At 62.7% G+C, this 20,111-nt stretch overlaps 2 protein-coding genes across 5 annotated transcripts in view; both read left to right on the top strand.

Annotated features, from left to right (window-relative positions):
• The window catches only part of NUP98 (nucleoporin 98 and 96 precursor), a 33,352-nt gene extending 25,563 nt beyond the window's left edge, over positions 1-7,789 (top strand). For all 3 annotated transcript variants that reach the window (XM_058857044.1, XM_058857053.1, XM_058857035.1), the window contains 10 exons: positions 145-374; positions 767-1,036; positions 1,922-2,079; positions 2,446-2,589; positions 3,778-3,920; positions 4,397-4,618; positions 5,267-5,508; positions 6,016-6,170; positions 6,534-6,645; positions 7,469-7,789. In XM_058857044.1, the coding sequence (XP_058713027.1) occupies positions 145-374; positions 767-1,036; positions 1,922-2,079; positions 2,446-2,589; positions 3,778-3,920; positions 4,397-4,618; positions 5,267-5,508; positions 6,016-6,170; positions 6,534-6,645; positions 7,469-7,680 (1,888 nt within the window). In that variant the 3' untranslated portion in view covers positions 7,681-7,789. The remainder of the gene's footprint in view (positions 1-144; positions 375-766; positions 1,037-1,921; positions 2,080-2,445; positions 2,590-3,777; positions 3,921-4,396; positions 4,619-5,266; positions 5,509-6,015; positions 6,171-6,533; positions 6,646-7,468) is intronic.
• A 1,081-nt stretch (positions 7,790-8,870) lies between these two features.
• Positions 8,871-11,827, top strand: CHRNA10 (cholinergic receptor nicotinic alpha 10 subunit). 2 transcript variants are annotated; one of them, XM_058857184.1, is made up of 5 exons: positions 8,871-9,228; positions 9,437-9,582; positions 9,893-10,002; positions 10,236-10,768; positions 10,889-11,827. In XM_058857184.1, exons 1-5 carry the CDS (start codon positions 8,886-8,888, stop codon positions 11,371-11,373), a joined length of 1,617 nt encoding a protein of 538 aa, XP_058713167.1. In that variant the 5' UTR covers positions 8,871-8,885; the 3' UTR covers positions 11,374-11,827. The 2 variants fall into 2 exon arrangements, with proteins under 2 accessions (XP_058713167.1, XP_058713158.1); XM_058857175.1 differs by having other exon boundaries at positions 9,848-10,002; positions 10,889-11,643.
• Positions 11,828-20,111: the final 8,284 nt, after the last annotated feature.

Below are 20,111 nucleotides of genomic sequence, written 5' to 3'. Positions count from 1 at the left end.
TCCCAGACTCTCACCAGGATCTTCATGCCTTGGGTCATGTTTTACTGACATGTTAATTCTGACAGGCTGCAGGATGATCTGCTCCACTTGCATGGAGAACATGCAGAACGTTTGCTACCTATCCTGTCTCCTTTTTTCCTTCAGACTCACAGAATCCCCTTTCAAAGTTCATGTGGAAAAGTTGAGCTTGGAACAGTGGAAGATGGACAGAGACAAGGAGCTGTATCTCACTCCTCTGGAGATCAAGCTGAAGCACAGCACTGTCCATATGGATGAGCCCTGTCCTCTCCTGGCCCCCAACCCCGGAGTCTCTGCTATCCATGACTATGCTGACTGGGCCAGGAAAGCATCTGAGGATCCCACTGTGGCAGAGAGTGAGTGTAGAATGATCCTTTAAACAGAATGCTTGGGATTGGAAGAGCTCTCCCAGCCCATGGAGTCCCAGCTGTGCCCGATGCCCACCTTGTCCCCAGGGCAGAGCCCTGAGTGCCACGTCCAGCCCTTCCTTGGGCACCTCCAGGGATGGGCACTGCAAAGCTCCCTGGGCAGCCCCTGCCAAACGCAGTGGGGATAGAGGACCCTCCAGGGTGGGATAGAGGACCCTCCAGGGTGGGATAGAGGACCCTCCAGGGTGGGATAGAGGACCCTCCAGGGTGGGATAGAGGACCCTCCAGGGTGGGGATGGTGGGCCCTGGAGAGTTACCCTGACATGAGCCCCTCTGAGTTGTGTATTTCCACTCCCAATGCTGGCTGTGTGTCCCCACAGCTGTTGTGAAGCACTGGTGCTTGGCCTGGACGTTGTGTGAGGCCATTTGGGGCAACCTGAAGGAGCTGGAGGCCAGCCTGGAGGAGCCCAGTGAGTACGTGCTGGCGCTGGAGCGCCGCAGGGCGTTCTCACGGTGGCTGTCGGAGACGGCGGCCGGGCGCATCGAGGAGGAGGTGTCCCTGTCCCGGCACGGCAGCCACGTCGAGGCCGTGTTCAGCTGCCTCACGGGGAAGAGGATCGGCGAGGCCTGCAGGCTGGCACAGCAGGCAGGTGAGCACCCCAGGCTGCTGGCACTGCCCAGGCTCCCCAGGGAATGGGCACGGCCCTGAGGCTGCCAGAGCTCCAGCAGCATCCAGGGATGCCCAGGCTGGGCTTGTTGGGGGGTCTGGGCAGGGCAGGGGGGCACTGGGGGATCCCTGGGGGTCCCTTCCCTCAGGACATTCTGGGATTCTGTAAGGTTCCTAAATCACAGCTTTTGTGTAGAGGAGAAAGGACATGCACAAAGAGTTTAAACTTAAGAGTCACTGTCTGCTCTGCACGTGGAATGTTCCCTTGCCAGTAACCACAAAATCAAGGAATGGGCTGGGTTGGAAGGGACTTTGATGCCCATCCAGTCCCAGCCCGTGACATGGGCAGGAGCTCCTTCCACTATCCCAGGTTTCTTCACGCCCTGTCCAACCTGGCCTTGAAGATTGGGAAGGGGCTGCTGCTGGCCTCCCTGGTCCCCTTCACTGCCCCTGTCAGCTACACCTGGTTAGGAAGTGCTGCTGGAGTGCATTTGGAACCGGGAGTTTTCATAGTCACTCCCTGGAATTTTTAATGAAGGATCTTTTTAACTGAGTTTCTGTTCAGACACTTCATATTTGGGTTCAAAATATGTGTTTTCAGAGCCTTATGGCAGGTTTTATCCCCGTCTGTTATGCCAGGTGTTTATGGAGTGCTTTATTTCATAAGAAATACTGGAGTTGTGGCCTCCCCGTTCCTGGAAGTGTTCCATCCCCCAGAGGGTGGGGCTTGGAGTAACTGATGGAGTGGAAGGTGTCGCTGCCCATGGCAGGGCTGGAACGGGATGAGCTTTAGGATCCCTGCGAGCCCAGAGCCTTGCGGGGCTGTAAGCTGTGCAGCCCCATGGCAGCTCCCAGCGTGTCCCCACAGGTGACCACCGTCTGGCACTGCTGCTGGCACAGCTGGCCGGGAGCCAGCCCGTGCGGGACCTGCTGACCCTGCAGCTGGTGGACTGGCACCGCCTGCACAGCGACCGCTTCATCCAGGAGGAGCGGCTGCGCCTGTTCGCGCTGCTGGCGGGGAAACCGGTAAGGACGGGCCGGGCTGCGGGCTGCCTGCCCTGGCTGAGCTCTGTTCACCTGTGCTGAGCTCAGCCTGTGCTCCAGGTGTGGCAGCACACCCAGCACGTGTGCTGAGCCCAGCCTGTGCTCCAGGTGTGGCAGCACACCCAGCACGTGTGCTGAGCCCAGCCTGTGCTCCAGGTGTGGCAGCACACCCAGCACGTGTGCTGAGCTCAGCCTGTGCTCCAGGTGTGGCAGCACACCCAGCACGTGTGCTGAGCTCAGCCTGTGCTCCAGGTGTGGCAGCACACCCAGCACGTGTGCTGAGCTCAGCCTGTGCTCCAGGTGTGGCAGCACACCCAGCACGTGTGCTGAGCCCAGCCTGTGCTCCAGGTGTGGCAGCTCTCCGAGAGGATCACCATCAATGTGTGCTCGCTGCTGGACTGGAAGCGCTGCGTGGCCGTGCACCTCTGGTACCTGCTGCCCCCCACGGCCTCCATCTCCAGGGCTCTGGCCATGTACGAGTCGGCCTTTCAGGTGGGTCACTGCCTCCTGCCCAAGAGGAGCCCTTCAGGGGGCTCCTGCCAGTCTGAGCCTGCACCGCAGCTCCTGGGAGCAACTGGGAATCCCTGAATGTGGGATTGAGTATAGATGAGGGGAAATGGCTTCCCGGTGCCAGAGGGCAGGGTTGGGTGGGATACTGGGAGGGAATTCCTCCCTGTGAGGATGGGCAGCCCTGGCACAGGGTGCCCAGAGCAGCTGGGGCTGCCCCTGGATCCTGGAGGCGTCCCAAACCAGGATAGACATTGTCAGCCTGGGACAGTGGGAGGTGTCCCTGCCATGGCAGGGCTGGCACTGGATGATCTTTAGGGTCCTTTCCAACCTAAACCATTCTGGGATTCTATAGAATCATAAATTCTGTGGAGAAAACCCATTTATGGAGGGTTTCCAGGTTTTGTCCAGACAGCTGGACAAACCTAGGAAGAGGGACAGGGGCCAGCAGTAGGAAAGCCCTTTTGAGCCAGGCAGCCTATTTTCCCACTGGGGTCATTAATCCTCAGCAGCCCATGGTGCCCTACACCCACTGTCAACCCCCCAGGCACTGTCCCACACCCCATGTGTGCCCCTTCAGCCCCCCAGGCACTGTCCCACACCCTGTGTGTGTCCCCAGGCACTGTCCCACACCCTGTGTGTGCCCCCAGGCACTGTCCCACACCCTGTGTGTGCCCCCTCAGCCCCCCAGGCACTGTCCCACACCCCTGTGGTTCCATGCATTATGCAGAGCCCTGTGTGTTGCTGCAGAGCTCTCAGCTCTGTGTGCAGCAGGACAAAGGGTTCTGCTGAAAAACGTGTTTAATCATTTAACTAAAGCCAGCTCAGCCCTCCATCCTCAAGGCAGCCTAAGCACAGCAGCAAGCCTAGAAACCTGTCACTGATGTGTTCAGTGTGCAGTGTTGAGCATGAAATAGCCAGCTGCAGTGGAAGTTCTCAGTTAATTGTTCTGACTCTGTGCTCAGTGCTGCTTTAAGAGCTCAGTGTGAGACATGAGCCTGCCCAGGCATTTTGGGTTCAGATTTTTCATGTTGGTCCATAGTTCTGGGGAGGTTCCAACTGAAGACTGCACCTTCTTTGGAGCAGAAAGATTCTCCTGAGCCTGCTGAGCTGTGGAATTCAGTTTTATTCAGAATATTATGTTTAAACTTACTGTTAAAACTGTTTCCCTAGAACACCTCAGAATATGAAAAATATGCCTGCTGTCCTCTGCCTCCTTACCTGGAAGATTCGGGGTGTGTCATTGAAGAAGATGACAATGGAGGAAGGCCCCTGAGAGATGTCTGCTTCCATTTGTTAAAGCTCTACAGTGACAGGTAAGTGGGCAGAGAGTTCAGTGAGTATTTGGGAAAGTCCTGATCAATCAGTGACTCCCTGAGTTCACCAAGCAGGGCTGTGAAATCAGCCTGAAGTGCTTAGAGCAGCCTGAAGCCAGCCCCATGTGGAGCCCTGAGAGAAGCTGGGGTCACACCTGGGATGGTAGAGATGGGGAACCTCAAGCTTTGGGGCACATTCATGGAATGTATTATTAGTGGGGATTTAGGTATTTTCTGTTCAGGTATTTCCTGTGTAGCTGCTTGTTTTGAAGGCAGTGAGAAATCTGCAGGGGAGCACACAGAAGAAAAGGGGTGACAGTCTGGGTGCAAACTCATAAGAATTTTAGCAGTAAATAATGTTATTGCTAAAAAAGGAAAGCAACCCCCCACACGGATGTAAATGACGCAGTGGCTGAAGGGAGGGGTTTGATTCTGTGGGCACAGTCAGCTCCTCCAGTACCAGTTTTCCTCTGCAGGTCCTATGAGCTGGACCAGCTGCTGGATCCCAGGAGTGTCACCTCTGACCCGCTGGATTTCCGCCTCAGCTGGCACCTGTGGGAGGTGCTGCGGGCGCTGAACTACAGCCACCTGTCCCAGCAGAGCTGGGGGGTGCTGAACAGCAGCTATGCTGCCCAGCTGGAGAGCGAGGGGCTGTGGGAATGGGCCGTGTTCGTCATGCTGCACGAGCCTGACACGCCGTGAGTGACCCTGTGGGGCTGTTCTGGGTCTGGAGTGACCCTGTGGGGCTGTTCTGGGCTGTGAGTGACCCTGTGGGACTGTTCTGGGTCTGCAGTGACCCTGTGGGGCTGTTCTGGGCTGTGAGTGACCCTGTGGGGCTGTTCTGGGCTGTGAGTGACCCTGTGGGGCTGTTCTGGGCTGTGAGTGACCCTGTGGGACTGTGCTGGGCCTGGAGTGACCCTGTGGGGCTGTTCTGGGCTGTGAGTGACCCTGTGGGACTGTTCTGGGCTGTGAGTGACCCTGTGGGACTGTTCTGGGCTGTGAGTGACCCTGTGGGACTGTTCTGGGCTGTGAGTGACCCTGTGGGACTGTTCTCTGTGGGACTGTTCTCTGTGGGACTGTTCTCTCTGGGGCTGTTCTCTCTGGGACTGTTCTCTCTGGGGCTGTTCTCTCTGGGACTGTTCTCTCTGGGACTGTTCTGGGCTGTGAAATAACGTGGGGTCAGTTCTGAAGCGCTGTGGTTGTGGTGTGCCCCCAGAGGGCTGTTTTGGGAGGAAATGCCGGGCTGGTTTGGGGTGGGAGGGTTTGAAGCTGTGTGTTTGCAGGGTGGTGCTCCCTGTGGGGAGGAGCAGAGCCCCTGGCAGTGACAGGCTGTCCCCTGTCCCCAGCACCCGGGAGAAGGCCGTGCGGGAGCTGCTGAGCCGGCACTGCGCCCTCGCCGACACCCCTGAGTCCTGGGCCAAGGAAACCTTCCTGACACAGCGGCTCTGCGTGCCCCCACGCTGGATTCACGAGGCCAAGGCGGTTCGGGCCAGGATGGAGGGTGACAGGCACAAAGAGGCCCTTTTCCTGTTCAAGGCTGGGCACTGGAACCAGTGCCACAAGCTGGTTGTCAGGCACTTGGCCTCAGGTGGGTCTTGCTGCTCCTTGGAGCAGCACACAAAGGCATGGCAGGAGCAGGAGTGGGATCCCAGGGCTGGAGCCCTCTGGAGCCAGGCTGGGAGAGCTGGGGGTGCTCAGCTGGACAGGAGAAGCTCCAGGGAGAGCTCAGAGCCCCTTGCAGGGCCTGAAGGGGCTCCAGGAGAGCTGGAGAGGGACTGGGGACAAGTGGAAGGGGGTGGGACTGGATGATATTTAAGGTCCCAACCCAAACCAGTGAGTGACTCTGTGGTTCCATGCCGTGGGGTGGCCCCTGAAGGGATCAGGCTGGGTTTGGAGCAGCAGAGGTGGCACAGAGGGCCTGGCAGGTCCAAACCAGCTCCCCCTGGATAGCTTTTCCTGGGCAGACAGGGAAGCAGGGTGGTGTTTCCACCTTCCTGGAGCACAGGGGCCTCTGGGAACAAGGGCAGCAGTGGCCTTCCTGTTCCCTGCTCTGTGGGAGACGGGATGGCCTCTTGCTGAGGGCTGTTCTCTGCAGATGCAATTATCAACGAGAACTACAAGTACCTGAAGGGATTCCTGGAAGACCTGGCGCCTCCGGAGCGCAGCGCGCTCATCCAGGACTGGGAGCTGGCAGGGCTGGTGTACCTGGACTACATCCGAGTGAACGAGATGCTGGACAGGATTCAGCAGGTTCGGGCAGCTGCCGTCCCTGGGGCTCACATGGATCCTGCACTGAAGCTGTTAGTGACTGCTGAGGGGGAGCTGCTGCCTCAGACACAGCATGGGCCGTCTCTAGAGCCAGACTTTGCTGTCTGCTGTCACAGCGAGGGGCGGGCTGTGCCCTGCAGATGTGCTCTGAGGGTGGGGGACAGTGACAAGTGGAAGGGGCGGGACAAGCCCAGCAGTCTCCGTGTCTGTTCCCCCAAATTCCTGTCCGAGCTTCCCCCTTCCCTGCTCTGGGGTTAATTCAGGCAGGTTTTGGTGTGGTGTCACCTGCTGGGTGAGTTTGGCTCTGGCTGTGCTGCCGTGGAGCTGACTCCTGTTTGCTTCCAGCTGGATGTGTCCACCTACGAGCTGGAGCGGTTACACACCAAAGTGACGTCCCTGTGCAACAGGATAGAGCAGCTGCAGTGCCACAACGCCAGGGACCGCCTGGCTCAGTCAGGTACGTGCCACCCCTGCCCCAGTGCCACACCTGGCTGGCAGCTGGGCTGCAGCTCTACCCCAACCTCACAGAACCATTTAGGATGGACAAGATTGAGTCCAACCATCCCCAGCAGTGCCAAGGCCACCACTAACCCATGTCCCCAAGTGTCACACCCACACAGCTGTGAAATCCCTCTAGGGATGGGCACTCCACCACCTCCCTGGGCAGCTCTGCCAGGGCTGCACAGCCCTGTCTGGAAAGGAATTTCCCCAATATCCACCCTGAGCCTCCCCTGGCCCAGCCTGAGGCCGTTCCCTCTCCTCCTGTCCCTGTTCCCTGGCAGCAGAGCCCGACCCCCCCGGCTGTCCCCTCCTGCCAGGGACTTGTGCAGAGCCACAAGGGCCCCCTGAGCCTCCTTTGCTCCAGGCTGAGCCCCTTTCCCAGCTCCCTCAGCCCCTCCTGGGGCTCCAGACCCTTCCCAGCTCCGTTCCCTGCCCTGGACACACTCCAGTAGATTCACTCTGGATATGCAGAGCACATTCAGCAGTCTGACTCCCCAGCTGGGAGTTGAGGAGAGTGAGAAGGTTTTCCCTTGCCCTCCTATTCTCCAGGCTGAGCCTCCTCAAGCCTTTGGGGCAAGAAATTTTCCCCAATATCCAACCTAAAGCTCCCCTGGCCCAGCCTGAGGCTGTTTCCTCTCCCCCTGTGGCTGCTCTGCCTGTGCTGAGGGAGGGAAGGGGGGAGGACAGCGCGGTCGGGGTTGGCTCCCCAGCGGTGCGAGCCCGCGGTTTGCTCTGGACGCTCCGGCAGGAGGGGCTCAGAGCTGTCCCCGCTCTTGCAGACATGGCCAAGCGCGTGGCCAACGTGCTGCGGGTGGTGCTGAGCCTGCAGCAGGGCCCCGAGGCGGGCCCCGAGCCGGCCGAGCCGCGCGTGCCCCTGCGCCTGCTGGCCCCGCACATCGGCCGCCTGCCCATGCCCGAGGACTACGCGCTGGAGGAGCTGCGCGGCCTCACCCAGGCGTACCTGCGCGAGCTGGCCCTGGCCGCGCACTGAGCGCCCGCCTGCATGAGGAGTAGCGAAAGGTTTTTATCAAAAAATATAAATAAATGCTCTAGATTATTTTCCTGTCTTTTTGAAAACAATAAATAAAATGTTTATAGTACTCCCACGGGTTCCTTTGCTTTCTGAGGCGGGGTTTGGGTTTGGAGGTGTCCTTTGCTGTGCCACTCCGGGGTGGTTGGGCTGGCTGGGTGGGGGGAAAGGACAGCCCAGGAACGTGTGATACAATCCCACCTTGGCTTCAGTGGCGAGCAGGGCAGGCTCCTTCAGAACCTGGGCAGGAAAAGTCGCTGGACAGAGTGTGGGGAGCCCAGATAAACCACACGGTGGCCTTTTGGTACTGAAAGGGGCTCGTGTAAAAGCTGGACAGGGACTCTGCACAAGGGCCTGGAGGGACAGGACAAAGGGAAACATTTTCCCCCTGCCAGAAGGGCAGGGCTGGATGGGATCTTGGGCAGGAATTGTTCCCTGGCAGGGTGGGCAGGGGCTGGGATGGAATTGCCAGAGCAGCTGGGGCTGCCCCTGGATCCCTGGCAGTGCCCAAGGCCGTGTTGGACACAGGGAGGCCCCTGCTGCGGGGGAAGCTGTCGCTGTCCCTGGCCGCGGTGGCACGTTCAGGTGACACTGGCTGTGTGCAGGGGCCGGGTCACTGCGGCTTCGCCTCCTTCCATTACTGTAATTGGGCCTGAGCGGCCCCGGCCCGTGCGGGACGGGCTGGGATGAATAATTCACCAGCTGGAAACAAAACCTCCGGCCTCAAAACCGCTCGGCATCTGCCGCCGGGGCTCGGCGTGGGAAGGGTGCCAGGAGCGCCGGGGGAGAGGAGCCGGCGGATTCCCCGAGCTGGAGCTGGGGGATGCTCCGGCAGCCAGGAGCCGCTGCCCCTCGCTGCTCCGCGTCCTGCCTCGTGTCCCTCAGCCTCCCGGGATGTTCTTCACCCCACGGGCACCACCTGCCCCCTCCCTTGCCTTGCTCTTTCCTAAGAGCGGAGAGCGGGATGTCCCTCGCTGTGCACGGGGATCTCCGCGCTCCAGGGCTGCACCAGCCGCCCCCGGCCCCTGCACCTCGCCGCTGTCCCTGTGCCGTGGGTGGTGTCCCTGTGCCGTGGGTGGTGTCCCTGTGCCGTGGGTGCTGTCCCCATACCGTGGGTGCTGTCCCCAAGCCGTGGGTGCTGTCCCCATGCCGTGGATGGTGTCCCCATGCCGTGGGTGGTGTCCCCAAGCCGTGGGTGCTGTCCCCGGGCTGGGGCAGGTGCTGGGCAGCCCCCGGCACCGCGTGGCTGCCGCCGGTGCCTCCCAAAATCCCCATCCCGAAAGGGGCTCGGCCGCACCCGGAGCCCATCCCGGCCCCTGCCACCTCCCAGCCGGGACCCGCGGGGGTCGCCCACCGTGTCCCCTCTCCGCGGTCCCGGGGACCGAGCCCCCCCCGCCCTGTCCCCGCCTGACGTCACCGGCCCCGCCGCGTCCCGGAGCTGCTGCGGGATGGAGCCCGGAGCTCGGCTGTGCCTCTCGCTCTGCCTCGCCGCCGTCCTCCCGGCCCCGGGTGAGCAGCGGGGCTGCGGGGCTGCGGGGGGCGGCCCCGGTCCCAGGAGCGGCTTTTCCCCGGGAATGCCGAGCGTGGGGGCTCGGGATGCCGCAGGGGTCCCGTCGTGCTGCCCTGTCCCTCCCAGCTGCCGGAGGGTCCCGGGGATCCCTCGGGAGGGGTCCGGCTGTACCCCGGCCCCTCCAAGCCCCGCTCCGGGTGTCCCCAGGCTGCCGGGGAGCGCAGGGCAGGCTCGCCTACAAACTGCTCCACGACCTCTTCGCCAACTACTCCAGCGCCCTGCGCCCCGTGGAGGACACGGACCGGGCGCTGAACGTCACCCTCCAGGTCACCTTGTCGCAGATCATCGACATGGTGAGCGCCCGGCCCCGGCCCCGCGCTCCGCTCCCCGCTGCGGGTCCTGCTCGGCCCCGCTCAGCCCCGAAACCTGCCCGGATCACCCCCAAAGCTGCCCTCGAGTCAGCTCAGAGCACTTTCAGACAGCCCGGGCCCCCTTCCCAGAACCAGCAGGACCCCCTCGAATCCGGCAGAGCTCGGAGAGGCCTCTGGGCTGGGGGCCGAGGGGCTGTGGGGTGGCACCGGGGTCCATTCCCCCACGGCCACCCTCTCCCCGCGGCAGGACGAGAGGAACCAGGTCCTCACCTCCTACCTGTGGGTCCGCCAGACCTGGCTGGACGCCCACCTCACCTGGGACAAGGACGGGTACGGCGGCATCGACAGCATCCGCATCCCCAGCAGCTACGTGTGGCGGCCTGACATCATCCTCTACAACAAGTGCGTTGTGCTCGGGCCCGGGGCCCGGCTGGGGCTGGGGGCTGCACGGGGCGCTGCGGCCTCGGGGTGGGAGCAGGAGGGTCCCGGAGGGGGAGATGCGGGGAGATGGGGCAGGGGGGTGCTGGCAGCAGCCAGGCGTGCCCGGGACTGTCCCCCAGCACCGAGGGGACAGCCAGGGGCCGCGAGTGGTGCGGGGAGGGGATGCGGCCCCACGGCCACCCCTCCCTGCCCAGCGCCGACGAGCACTTCGGGGGCTCCATGGAGACCAACGTGGTGCTGCGCTCCGACGGCCGCATCATGTGGGACTCGCCCGCCATCACCAAGAGCTCCTGCAAGGTGGACGTGTCCTACTTCCCCTTCGACGGGCAGCGGTGCCGCCTCACCTTCGGCTCCTGGACCCACAACGGGAACCAGATCGACCTCCGCAACCAGCTGGACAGCGGGGACCTGAGGGACTTCGTGGAGAACGTGGAGTGGGAGGTGCTGGGCATGCCGGCCACGAGGAACGTCATCACCTACGGCTGCTGCTCCGAGCCCTACCCCGATGTCACCTACACCCTGCTCCTGCGCCGCCGCGCCTCCTTCTACATCTTCAACCTGCTGCTGCCCTGCATCATGGTCTCCTTCCTGGCGCCCCTGGGCTTCTACCTGCCGGCCGACTCGGGGGAGAAGGTGTCGCTGGGGGTGACGGTGCTGCTGGCCCTCACCGTGTTCCAGCTGCTGGTGGCCGAGAGCATGCCCCCCTCGGAGAGCGTCCCGCTCATCGGTGAGCCCGGGGAGGGCCGGGCTCGGTGCGGGGCTCAGGGCTGGGGCAGGGGGGGCGAGCGGGGCCCTCCGCGGGCTGCGGGACCCCCGCGGCCCCTGCCAGCGCCCGCTGCCCCCGCAGGGAAGTACTACATCGCCACCATGACCATGATCACGGCCTCCACCGCGCTCACCATCTTCATCATGAACGTGCACCACTGCGGGCCGGGGGCCCGGGCCGTGCCCCCCTGGGCGCGCCGGCTCATCCTGCACCACCTGGCCCGGCTCTGCTGCGTCTACGAGGTGGGCGAGAGCTGCAAGGGCCCCCAGCGGGCATCGGGCGGGCGGGCGAGTGTGGGGGACGCCGGGGGACCGGGGGAAAGCCCCGGGGAGGGGCAGGCGGGCACGGAGGTGCGGGGCTGCCCCTGGGACCACTGCCTGTGCCACCACGACGCCCTGCTGAGGAACGTCGGGTACATCGCCGGCTGCTTTCGGCGCCAGCGCGCCAACCAGCGCCGCACCGGAGAGTGGAAGAAGGTGGCCAAGGTGATGGACCGCTTCTTCATGTGGGTCTTCTTCCTCATGGTGTTCCTCATGAGCGTGCTGGTCCTGGGCAACGCTGCCTGAGGGCTCTGCGGAGCCAGCAGTGCGGCCCCCAGGGCTGGCGGTGGCTGCGGGCACCTCACAGGGGGTGACACGAATGGCCCCGGTCCCCCCAAAGCTGCAGCGCTGAGCGGTCCCAGCCCTGTCTGACTGTACCAGAGCGGGCACCCACGTCCCCCTGTGTCATCCCGCTCCTGAGAAATGCATCAAATGAAATAAAGCGTGGAACGTGTGTCCTGCCCCTGCTGCCTGGGACAAGGGTGCTGGCCGGGGTGAGGGTGGCCTGGAGGGATGGAGGGATCAGGTCCTGAGCTGAGCTCCTGACAGATGGGAGATCCCCGAGGGGAGCGGAGGGGGCTTCCCACGGGAAGGAGTGCGGGGCCCGGCAGGAGCTCTGGAGCTGCTGCCCACCCTGGCCAGGGCAGGTTGGTCCCATGGTCCATCCATCAGTGCCCAGCCTGTGGCAGCCACTGCCCTGGGGCAGCCTGGTCCTGCGGGGAACCCTGCCCTGCCCTGTCCCACCCTGCCCCACCCGGGAGGGGAGGGAGGGATGCTGATAAACTCTCCAGGACTGGTGGGTGTTCTGATGGGGGGAGGCTGTGCTGGGCACAGCGACCATCTGAGGAGGAGCTCTGGATTCTCAGGGAAGCAAGGAGGGAGGCAGCAGAAATGGAGAGGGATGGCCTTTGGAAGAAGGGGCAGCAAAGCAGGAGGTGACAAGGATGTCCCGGGGTCCTGCAGGGGGAAAACGAGAAGGGCCAAAGCCTCACTGGAACTTAATGTGGCTGCTGCTGTGAAGGACAGTAACACTTATTTCACAAATAAAACCTTAGCTTTGCTTTGCTTGGGCTTTTCTTTTTTTCTTTTTTTCTCTTTTTCTTTTTTTTTTTTGTTTTTTTCATTGCTGAGAGGAAACGTTGAGACAGAGGATGAGCAAAAGTCTGGGCTACCAAGGGATGAGGCCTGGCGAGCGTGGGGCTGGGAGAGTCAGGTCCTGCCTGAGGCAGCCGCTGCCTTCCAGGCCAGGGCTGCAGCCGGGCCGGGCCAGCCCCGGCGCTCAGCACCCAAAGGTTTCACTGCGGCGGCTCCCACAGCAGCAGCTCAGCGCCGGCGGCTGCACCAGGCTGCCAGGCACCCCCCGAGCCGGGCACAGAGCTTGCCCAGGGCCCTGCCTGGCTCCCGGCCCCGTGCCCGGCCCAGGGGCAGCGGCTGCGGCCGCCGGGCTGGGGGCAGCGCCGGGCCCCACCACGGCTCAGCGCTCGGCATGCTGAGCACCAGCCCCAGAGAGCTGCTGCTGCTGCTGCTGCTGCTGCTGCCGCTGCCCTCCGAGCCCGCGGCCACCAGCACGGCCCTGGGGATGAACCAGGCCATGGCCGGGCAGCTGCTGCCCCGCTCCAGCTCCGGGGAGCTGCCGAGGCCCACCGAGGCCTCCGGGCCTTCGTCCTCTTGGGCCGCGCTGCCCGCGCTCGCCCTCGGCCGCCCCTCTCCAGCGCCCTGAGGGGACTCTCTGCCCCCCAGCAGCCCCGGCTCCACGGGCACGGAGCTCTGGGCCCCCCAGCAGCCCCTCAGCATCCTCAGCCGCTGGGCTAGCTGTGCCTCCAGCTCCTTGCGCTGCTCCTCAAAGAGCGCCCGGGAGTCCCGGCAGCTCCGGATGAACCTTGGGAAGCGGCTCCTGGAGCTGATGGAACTGCCTGGGGAGCTGCCATGGGGCTGCAGCTCCATGTCTGCTGATTTCCGTGCCCTGCCCACATTGCTCTGCCCCTCCAGCCGGCCTCTCGCTGCACTTGGGTGCTTTGAGTTCTGACGGATCCTCTGCAAGAAGCACGGATGGTTGAGACAAGAGCGGCTCCCCAGAACGCTCCCCTTTGTCTGTCACGCGTGCCACACCAACACACCCCAAAGCCACACGGCCCAGCCCAGCCCACACAGCACATCAAAGGCCACCTACCCACAGACGCTTGTCCCGTAGCATGACAGTGACCAGGATGAGCTGCAGCACCACCATCGTGATTGCCAGCAGCTCACCCACGGTGAAGATGCTGAGGATGCCCATGGCACTGTCTGTAGCACTCCAGGTCACCAGCACGGGCCGGGGAAGAGGCTCCCCAGTGACCTGTGGGGCCCCAGTGACAGGGCCCCAACCCTGCCGGGGTGGCAGAGGCTCTGGTGACACCAGCCTGCGGTGACAGGGCAGAGACCCCTTTGTGACACTGTGGGGCAGTGAGAGCTCCCTGTGTGACATCACAGGACACACAGAGCCCCCGTGTGACATCACAGGAACTTCAGAGCCCCCTGTGTGACATCACAGGACACACAGAGCCCCCCGTGTGACATCACAGGACCTGCAGAGCCCCTGTGTGACATCACAGGACACACAGAGCCCCCCGTGTGACATCACAGGACCTGCAGAGCCCCCGTGTGACATCACAGGACCTGCAGAGCCCCCCGTGTGACATCACAGGACACACAGAGCCCCCCGTGTGACATCACAGGACACACAGAGCCCCCTGTGTGACATCACAGGACACACAGAGCCCCTCGTGTGACATCACAGGACCTGCAGAGCCCCCCGTGTGACACCCGAGTGTCACTTGACAGAGGGGACATACCTTTGGACGTGCCCATGTGCCAGGCTGTGGAAACGGGGCCGTGGGGCCCCCAGGAGCAGCCAGGCGGGCGCTGGGCAGCTGCAGCCCCATGGCAGCTCCCCAGGCAGTTCCATCAGCTCCAGGAGCCGCTTCCCAAGGTTCATCCGGAGCTGCCGGGACTCCCGGGCGCTCTTTGAGGAGCAGCGCAAGGAGCTGGAGGCACAGCTAGCCCAGCGGCCGAGGATGCTGAGGGGCTGCTGGGGGGCCCAGAGCTCCGTGCCCGTGGAGCCGGGGCTGCTGGGGGGCAGAGAGTCCCCTCGGGGCTGGACAGGCCAAGAGGACAAAGGGGCAGCGGCTGCCTCAGGCAGGACCTGACTCTCCCGGACCCACGCTCGCCAGGCCTCATCCCTCGGTAGCCCAGACTTTCGCTCATCCTCTGTCTCAACGTTTCCTCTCAGCAATGAAAAAAAAACAAAAAAAAAAAAAAGAAAAAGAGAAAAAAAGAAAAGCCCAAGCAAAGCAAAGCTAAGGTTTTATTTGTGAAATAAGTGTTACTGTCCTTCACAGCAGCAGCCACATTAAGTTCTAGTGGGGCTTTGGCCCTTCTCGTTTTCCCCCTGCAGGACCCCGGGACATCCTTGTCACCTCCTGCTCTGCTGCCCCTTCTTCCAAAGGCCGTCCCTCTCCATTTCTGCTGCCTCCCTCCTTGCTTCCCTGAGAATCCAGAGCTCCTCCTCAGATGGTCGCTGTGCCCAGCACAGCCTCCCCCCTCACATCACTTCTACTTTTTTCTTGTTTCTATTTTCTTGTATTTGTTTTTTCATTGTAATTTTATTGTGATTTTTTTCTATTATCTCACCAGTTTGTTTCTCAGAGTCCTGCTCCCAAGGCAGCGAGGGCTCTCCCTTGGGCTCCTGGGTGTCACAAAGGGATTTCTGACTGCCCCGTGCTGTCACAAAGAGGGTTCTGGCTGCCCCGTGATGTCACACAGGGGACTCTGCCAGGCTGCCAGGCTATAAAAGGGGCGCCCCAGGAGCAGACAGTGCTGGGCACAGCAATCTGGCAGTGTCTCTTGGCAGACAGCAGCCTCAGCCTCCCACCAGGGTGGGGCTGGATTTCCATCACTGGGGCCCCGCAGGTCTCTGGGGAGCCTCTTCACCGGCCCGTGCTGGTGACCTGGAGCTCCAGGGATGGTTCCATGGGGTGCCCCCAGAGTTTCACCCAAGGTTCACGGGAACCTGCCCGGGCCTCCCCCCGGAGCGGCGGCAGGAGCAGCGCAGGATGCCGAGGGGCTGCAGGGCCCAGGCTGAGGATCCCGTGGAGCTGGGGCTGCTGGGGGGCAGAGAGTCCCTGCTGGCCCCTGCAGAGGGGTGGCCTTGGGTGGCCTCGGGCAGCGCGGCCCAAGGGGACAAAGCCAAGGCCAGGAGACGAGGCAGCCGCTGCTCCCTGGAGCTGGAGCTGGGCAGCAGCAGCGCGGCCGTGGGCTGGTTCATCCCCCCTGCAGAAGCGCAGAGCTCTGGCCCCGTGGCACCGAGGAGCAGCAGCTGCTCGCTGGAGCTGGAGCTGGGCAGCACCGTCACCCCTGGCCGGGCCAGGCCATCCCTGTCGCTGCCCAGGCCCCAGCAGCCGCTGCCCCAGGCCGGGGAGGACGGCAGGGAGGCAGGATGTGGCTTCCTGGAGCTCTGCTCCACCCTGAGGGAGATGGTGGTGGGCTGGTGGACACGACACGTCCAGCGCCGCCGCAGCCGCCGCGTCCGCTTCGCCACCCCCCTGGTGACAGTGAGGTACATTGACTAGAGGGGCTGCGGATGCTCCCCTCCCACAGCCTTGGAATCCATTCCCAGTTAATAAATTATCAAAACACATGAGGTTCTTACTTGTATCCTTTCAATTCTGCCCTGTCCATGGCGACAGGGATGTGGGAAGTTGTTCCTACCCAGGCAGGGGGATTGGAATGAGATGAGCTTTAGGGTCCCTCCCAACCCAGAGCGCTCTGTGATCACACAGTGATGCTGCTTGTGCTGGCAGCTCTGTGTCACACCTCTCCTGTTGGTCACATCTGACCCTCCCCAGGGGAACTGAGCCATCATTCATGATGTGATTCATCATTCACAGCTCCTGCTGTGGAGAGGGTCCTGTGCCGGTTTCTGCACGGCACACCCAGCACCCCAGGGCTGTTCCAGCCCTGTGTCTCTGCTGGCCGTGGCTCTCTGGATGTCACTGCAGCTGAGCAGGGACAGGCTCTCAGCAAAGCCCAGCTCTCCTCACCTCCCACTGAATGCAAGAGCTTCAAGGTGATGAAGAAGAGCAGGCTGATGATGTCCTATGCTGTGCCAGGCAGGAGAACCCAGGGTTCTGTGCGTGCCAGGCCAGCGGGGCAGTTTCTCAGTGTTCTCTGACAGCAAGAAACCCTCAGCTGCCAGCTGGAGCTGCTGATCCCCTGGGCAGGAGAGGGACTGGGGCCCAGACTGGTCACAGAACCACAGAACTGTTTGACTTGGGAAGGACCTTTTAAATCCCACCCATTCCCAGCCCTGCCATGGCAGGGACACCTCCCACTGTCCCAGCTGCTCCCAATGTCCAGCCTGGCCTTGGGCACTGCCAGGGATCCAGGGACAGCCCCAGCTGCTCTGGGAATTCCATCCCAGCCCCTGCCCACCCTGCCAGGGAACAATTCCTGCCCAAGATCCCATCCAGCCCTGCCCTCTGGCATTCCCCCTTGTCCCATCTCTCCATCCCTTACCCAAAGTCTGCATCTCTCTTGCAGACCCCTTCAAAATGCCACCTGTAGCAGGTCCATGAAGCTGAGCCAGTGCACAGGTGAGGTAGAGGCTGAATTTCCCACCTCATCAACTTTTCCTCTTTATTCTTTTTCTAGCACACCGAGCACCCCCTCAGGCAGCCTCTGAGGCAGGTCCACAGTAAACACAGCTGATAACCAACCACATCCTCTAATCAACAACCTGTTTGACTTTTGGGGAAGCCGATTGCCACCTTATCTTGTCAATCCAAAAGCCCTGGAAGGGCAGGAGCAGCTCAGGTGTTGCACTTCTTCTTAAAGCCAGGAGCGTCAGTTACCATGAGCACAGCTGTGCAAGGGCACAGGCAGCTGCCAAACCGTGGGAAGGAAACGTAAACCTCTTTTCTGGGCCTCATAGTGCTGTGAATTCTGCGATCTGAAATTTTAGGAATTTGTAGGATTAGCAGTAATAATCAGCAGTCCCCTCAAACTTTGTCACAGCTGGCTTAAAATGCAGGGGGTGGTGTGGAATTATCCGTGCATGGCCAGCAGGAGAGCCGGCCCTGTGGCGCTGTGCGGGGGGAGGACAGGGACCACAGGGACTGTGCAGCCACCCCGGGCTGTGTGTGGTGTCCCTTGGACAGGGGAGCACCCCGGGCTGTGTGTGGTGTGCAGGGACAGGGGAGCACCCCGGGCTGTGTGTGGTGTGCAGGGACAGGGGAGCACCCCGGGCTGTGTGTGGTGTCCGGGGATAGGGGGAGCACCCCGGGCTCTGTGTGGTGTCCCAGGGACAGGGGAGCACCCCGGGCTGTGTGTGGTGTCCCAGGGACAGGGGGAGCACCCCGGGCTGTGTGTGGTGTCCCAGGGACAGGGGGAGCACCCCGGGCTGTGTGTGGTGTCCCAGGGACAGGGGAGCACCCCGGGCTGTGTGTGGTGTACAGGACAGGGGAGCACCCCGGGCTGTGTGTGGTGTCCCAGGGACAGGGGGAGCACCCCGGGCTGTGTGTGGTGTCCCTTGGACAGGGGAGCACCCCGGGCTGTGTGTGGTGTCCAGGGACAGGGGAGCACCCCGGGCTGTGTGTGGTGTCCAGGACAGGGGAGCACCCCGGGCTGTGTGTGGTGTGCAGGACAGGGGAGCACCCCGGGCTGTGTGTGGTGTCCCAGGGACAGGGGGAGCACCCCGGGCTTTGGGAAGCCGCAGAAACGGGAAGCGCTGCGGACACGGCAGGGAAGGGCAGAGAGCAGCAAGGAACCGGCACCGGCAGAGTTCCCGGTGCTGCGGGAGGGATTTGTCTTTATCTAAGCAGAGCAGATGCGGCAGCGGAGTTGGGGCCGCCGGGGCCGTCACAAGCTGTGCTTTGCCAAAAACTCCCTCCCGCACTCCCCGGTACCGGGAGCAGTGACAGCCGAACGTCCCCGGTGCCGGTTCTGCCCCAGCTCTCGAACCCTGGTCCTGGTTCTGTCCCGTCTATTGGTGCCGGTTCTGTTCCAGCTCGGTCCCGGTGCCGGTTCTGTCCCTGTTCTGTCCCGGTCCCTGTTCTGTCACGGTTCGGTCCCGGTGTCGGTTCTGTCCCAGCTCTCGAACCCCGGTTCCGGTTCTGTCCCGTCTATCGGTGCCGGTTCTGTCCCGGTTCTGTCCTGATCCCGGTTCTGTCCTGGTGCCGGTTCTGTCCCGGTTCTGTCCCGGTCCCGGTTCTGTCCTGGTGCCGGTTCTGTCCCGGTTCTGTCCCAGTTCTGTTCCTGTCCCGGTTCTATCCCGGCTCTGTCCCGGTTCTGTCCCGGTCCCGGTTCTGTCCCGGTTCTGTCTCGGTTCTGGTTCTGTCCTGGTTCTGTCCCGGCTCTGTCCCGGCTCTGTCCCGGTCCCGGTTCTGTCCCGGTTCTGTCCCGGTTCTGTCCCGGTTCTGTCCCGGTCCCGGTTCTGTCCCGGTTCTGGTTCTGTCCCGGTTCTGTCCCGGTCCCGGTTCTATCCCGGTTCTGTCCCGGTTCTGTCCCGGTCCCGGTTCTATCCCGGTTCTGTCCCGGTTCTGTCCCGGTTCTGTCCCGGTTCTGTCCCGGTCCCGGTTCTGTCCCGGTTCTGTCCCGGTCCCGGTTCTCCTGCAGTTCCGCTCGGCACCGCCGGGGGGCGCTGGTGGCGCGGCCGCAGCGGGGCCGGGGCCGTTGGGACCGCGCCCCCCCCCCGTGTCCTGGACTGTGTCCCCAACGTCCCCAAATGTCCCCAGATATCCCCCAGATGTCCCCAGATATCCCCGAACCTCCCGAGCGTCCCCAAGTATCCCCAAATGTCCCCAACGTCCCCAAATGTCCCCAAATATCCCCAAACCTCCCCAAATGTCCCCAAGTGTCCCCAAGTGTCCCCAAAGCTCCCAGCCCCGGAGCAGCGCTCGCTGTGTGCATCAGGCACATCGGGGTTTCACAGGTCCACGTCCAGCCCTTCCTTGGGCACCTCCAGGGATGGGCACTGCAAAGCTCCCTGGGCAGCCCCTGCCAAGGCCTGAGCTCCCTTTCCATGGGCAAATTCCTGCTGCTGTCCACCCTGAGCCTCCCCTGGCCCAGCCTGAGGCCTGAGCTCTCCTCCTGTCCCTGTTCCCTGGCAGCAGAGCCCGACCCCCCCGGCTGTCCCCTCCTGCCAGGGACTTGTGCAGAGCCACAAGGGCCCCCTGAGCCTCCTTTGCTCCAGGCTGAGCCCCTTTCCCAGCTCCCTCAGCCCCTCCTGGGGCTCCACACCCTTCCCAGCTCCGTTCCCTGCCCTGGACACGCTCCAGCCCCTCAATGTCCTCGTCGTGAGGGCCCAGAACTGGACATTTGTGGAAGGTGGGAGTTATTCCATCTCCAGCTGTGTGGGATGTGTCACATCTGGCTGAGTGGTAACTCCAGGACCTGCCAGCTCCAGGGCAGCTCCTGTCAGTGTCCCACTGCCCATCCTCCCTGGCAGCACCCTCATGCAGCACAGCCTCGCCCAGGTTTTCCTCTCCAAGGCCTGGTCCTGGTGCTGCTCCCAGGACTGGATCTCTCTCTCCTGTGTGCTAGCTTCACCTCATTCCTGGGGAAACCATCCCAGAGCTGAAAGCTGCCCAGTGCAGGCACTGTCTGTGGCTCAGGATGTCCCTGCAGCGTCCCTGCCACTGAACCCCACAGCGCTGATCCTCTGCTGCAGGTCTGGACACGGTGGGGAACCCAGGGAAGGGGATCCTGGCTGTCAGGGGAGATGGGACCCTGTCCCTGCAGTCCCAGGGACACCTGGCACGGGCAGGAGCCTCTGGCTGAGCCCCAGCTCAGCATGGCCCAGGGAATGTGTGCCTGGAGCCAGATCCAGGTGCTATTCCAAGAGCAGAACCTGCTCCTCATTCCCTCTGGGGAGGGATGCTCCGTGGGACTCCTCCCTTTGGAATCTGTGCTTTTCCCACAAAGTTTGGAACTTCCCCTGCTTTTGCCTG

Source organism: Poecile atricapillus, chromosome 1 (genome assembly GCF_030490865.1).
Source record: "Poecile atricapillus isolate bPoeAtr1 chromosome 1, bPoeAtr1.hap1, whole genome shotgun sequence".
NCBI lineage: Eukaryota > Metazoa > Chordata > Aves > Passeriformes > Paridae > Poecile > Poecile atricapillus.
Note: the sequence above shows the minus strand (reverse complement) of the source record. Positions and strands in the feature narration are given on the sequence as shown.

Bases quoted from the DNA above. Each gene is read 5' to 3' on its own strand.
- CHRNA10 (XM_058857175.1), top strand. From the start codon at position 8,886: ATGCCGTGGGTGGTGTCCCCAAGCCGTGGGTGCTGTCCCCGGGCTGGG. The intron at 9,583-9,847 runs GTGAGCGCCCGG...TCCCCGCGGCAG, and splicing joins TGTCGCAGATCATCGACATG to GACGAGAGGAACCAGGTCCT. The intron at 10,003-10,235 runs GTGCGTTGTGCT...CTCCCTGCCCAG, and splicing joins GACATCATCCTCTACAACAA to CGCCGACGAGCACTTCGGGG.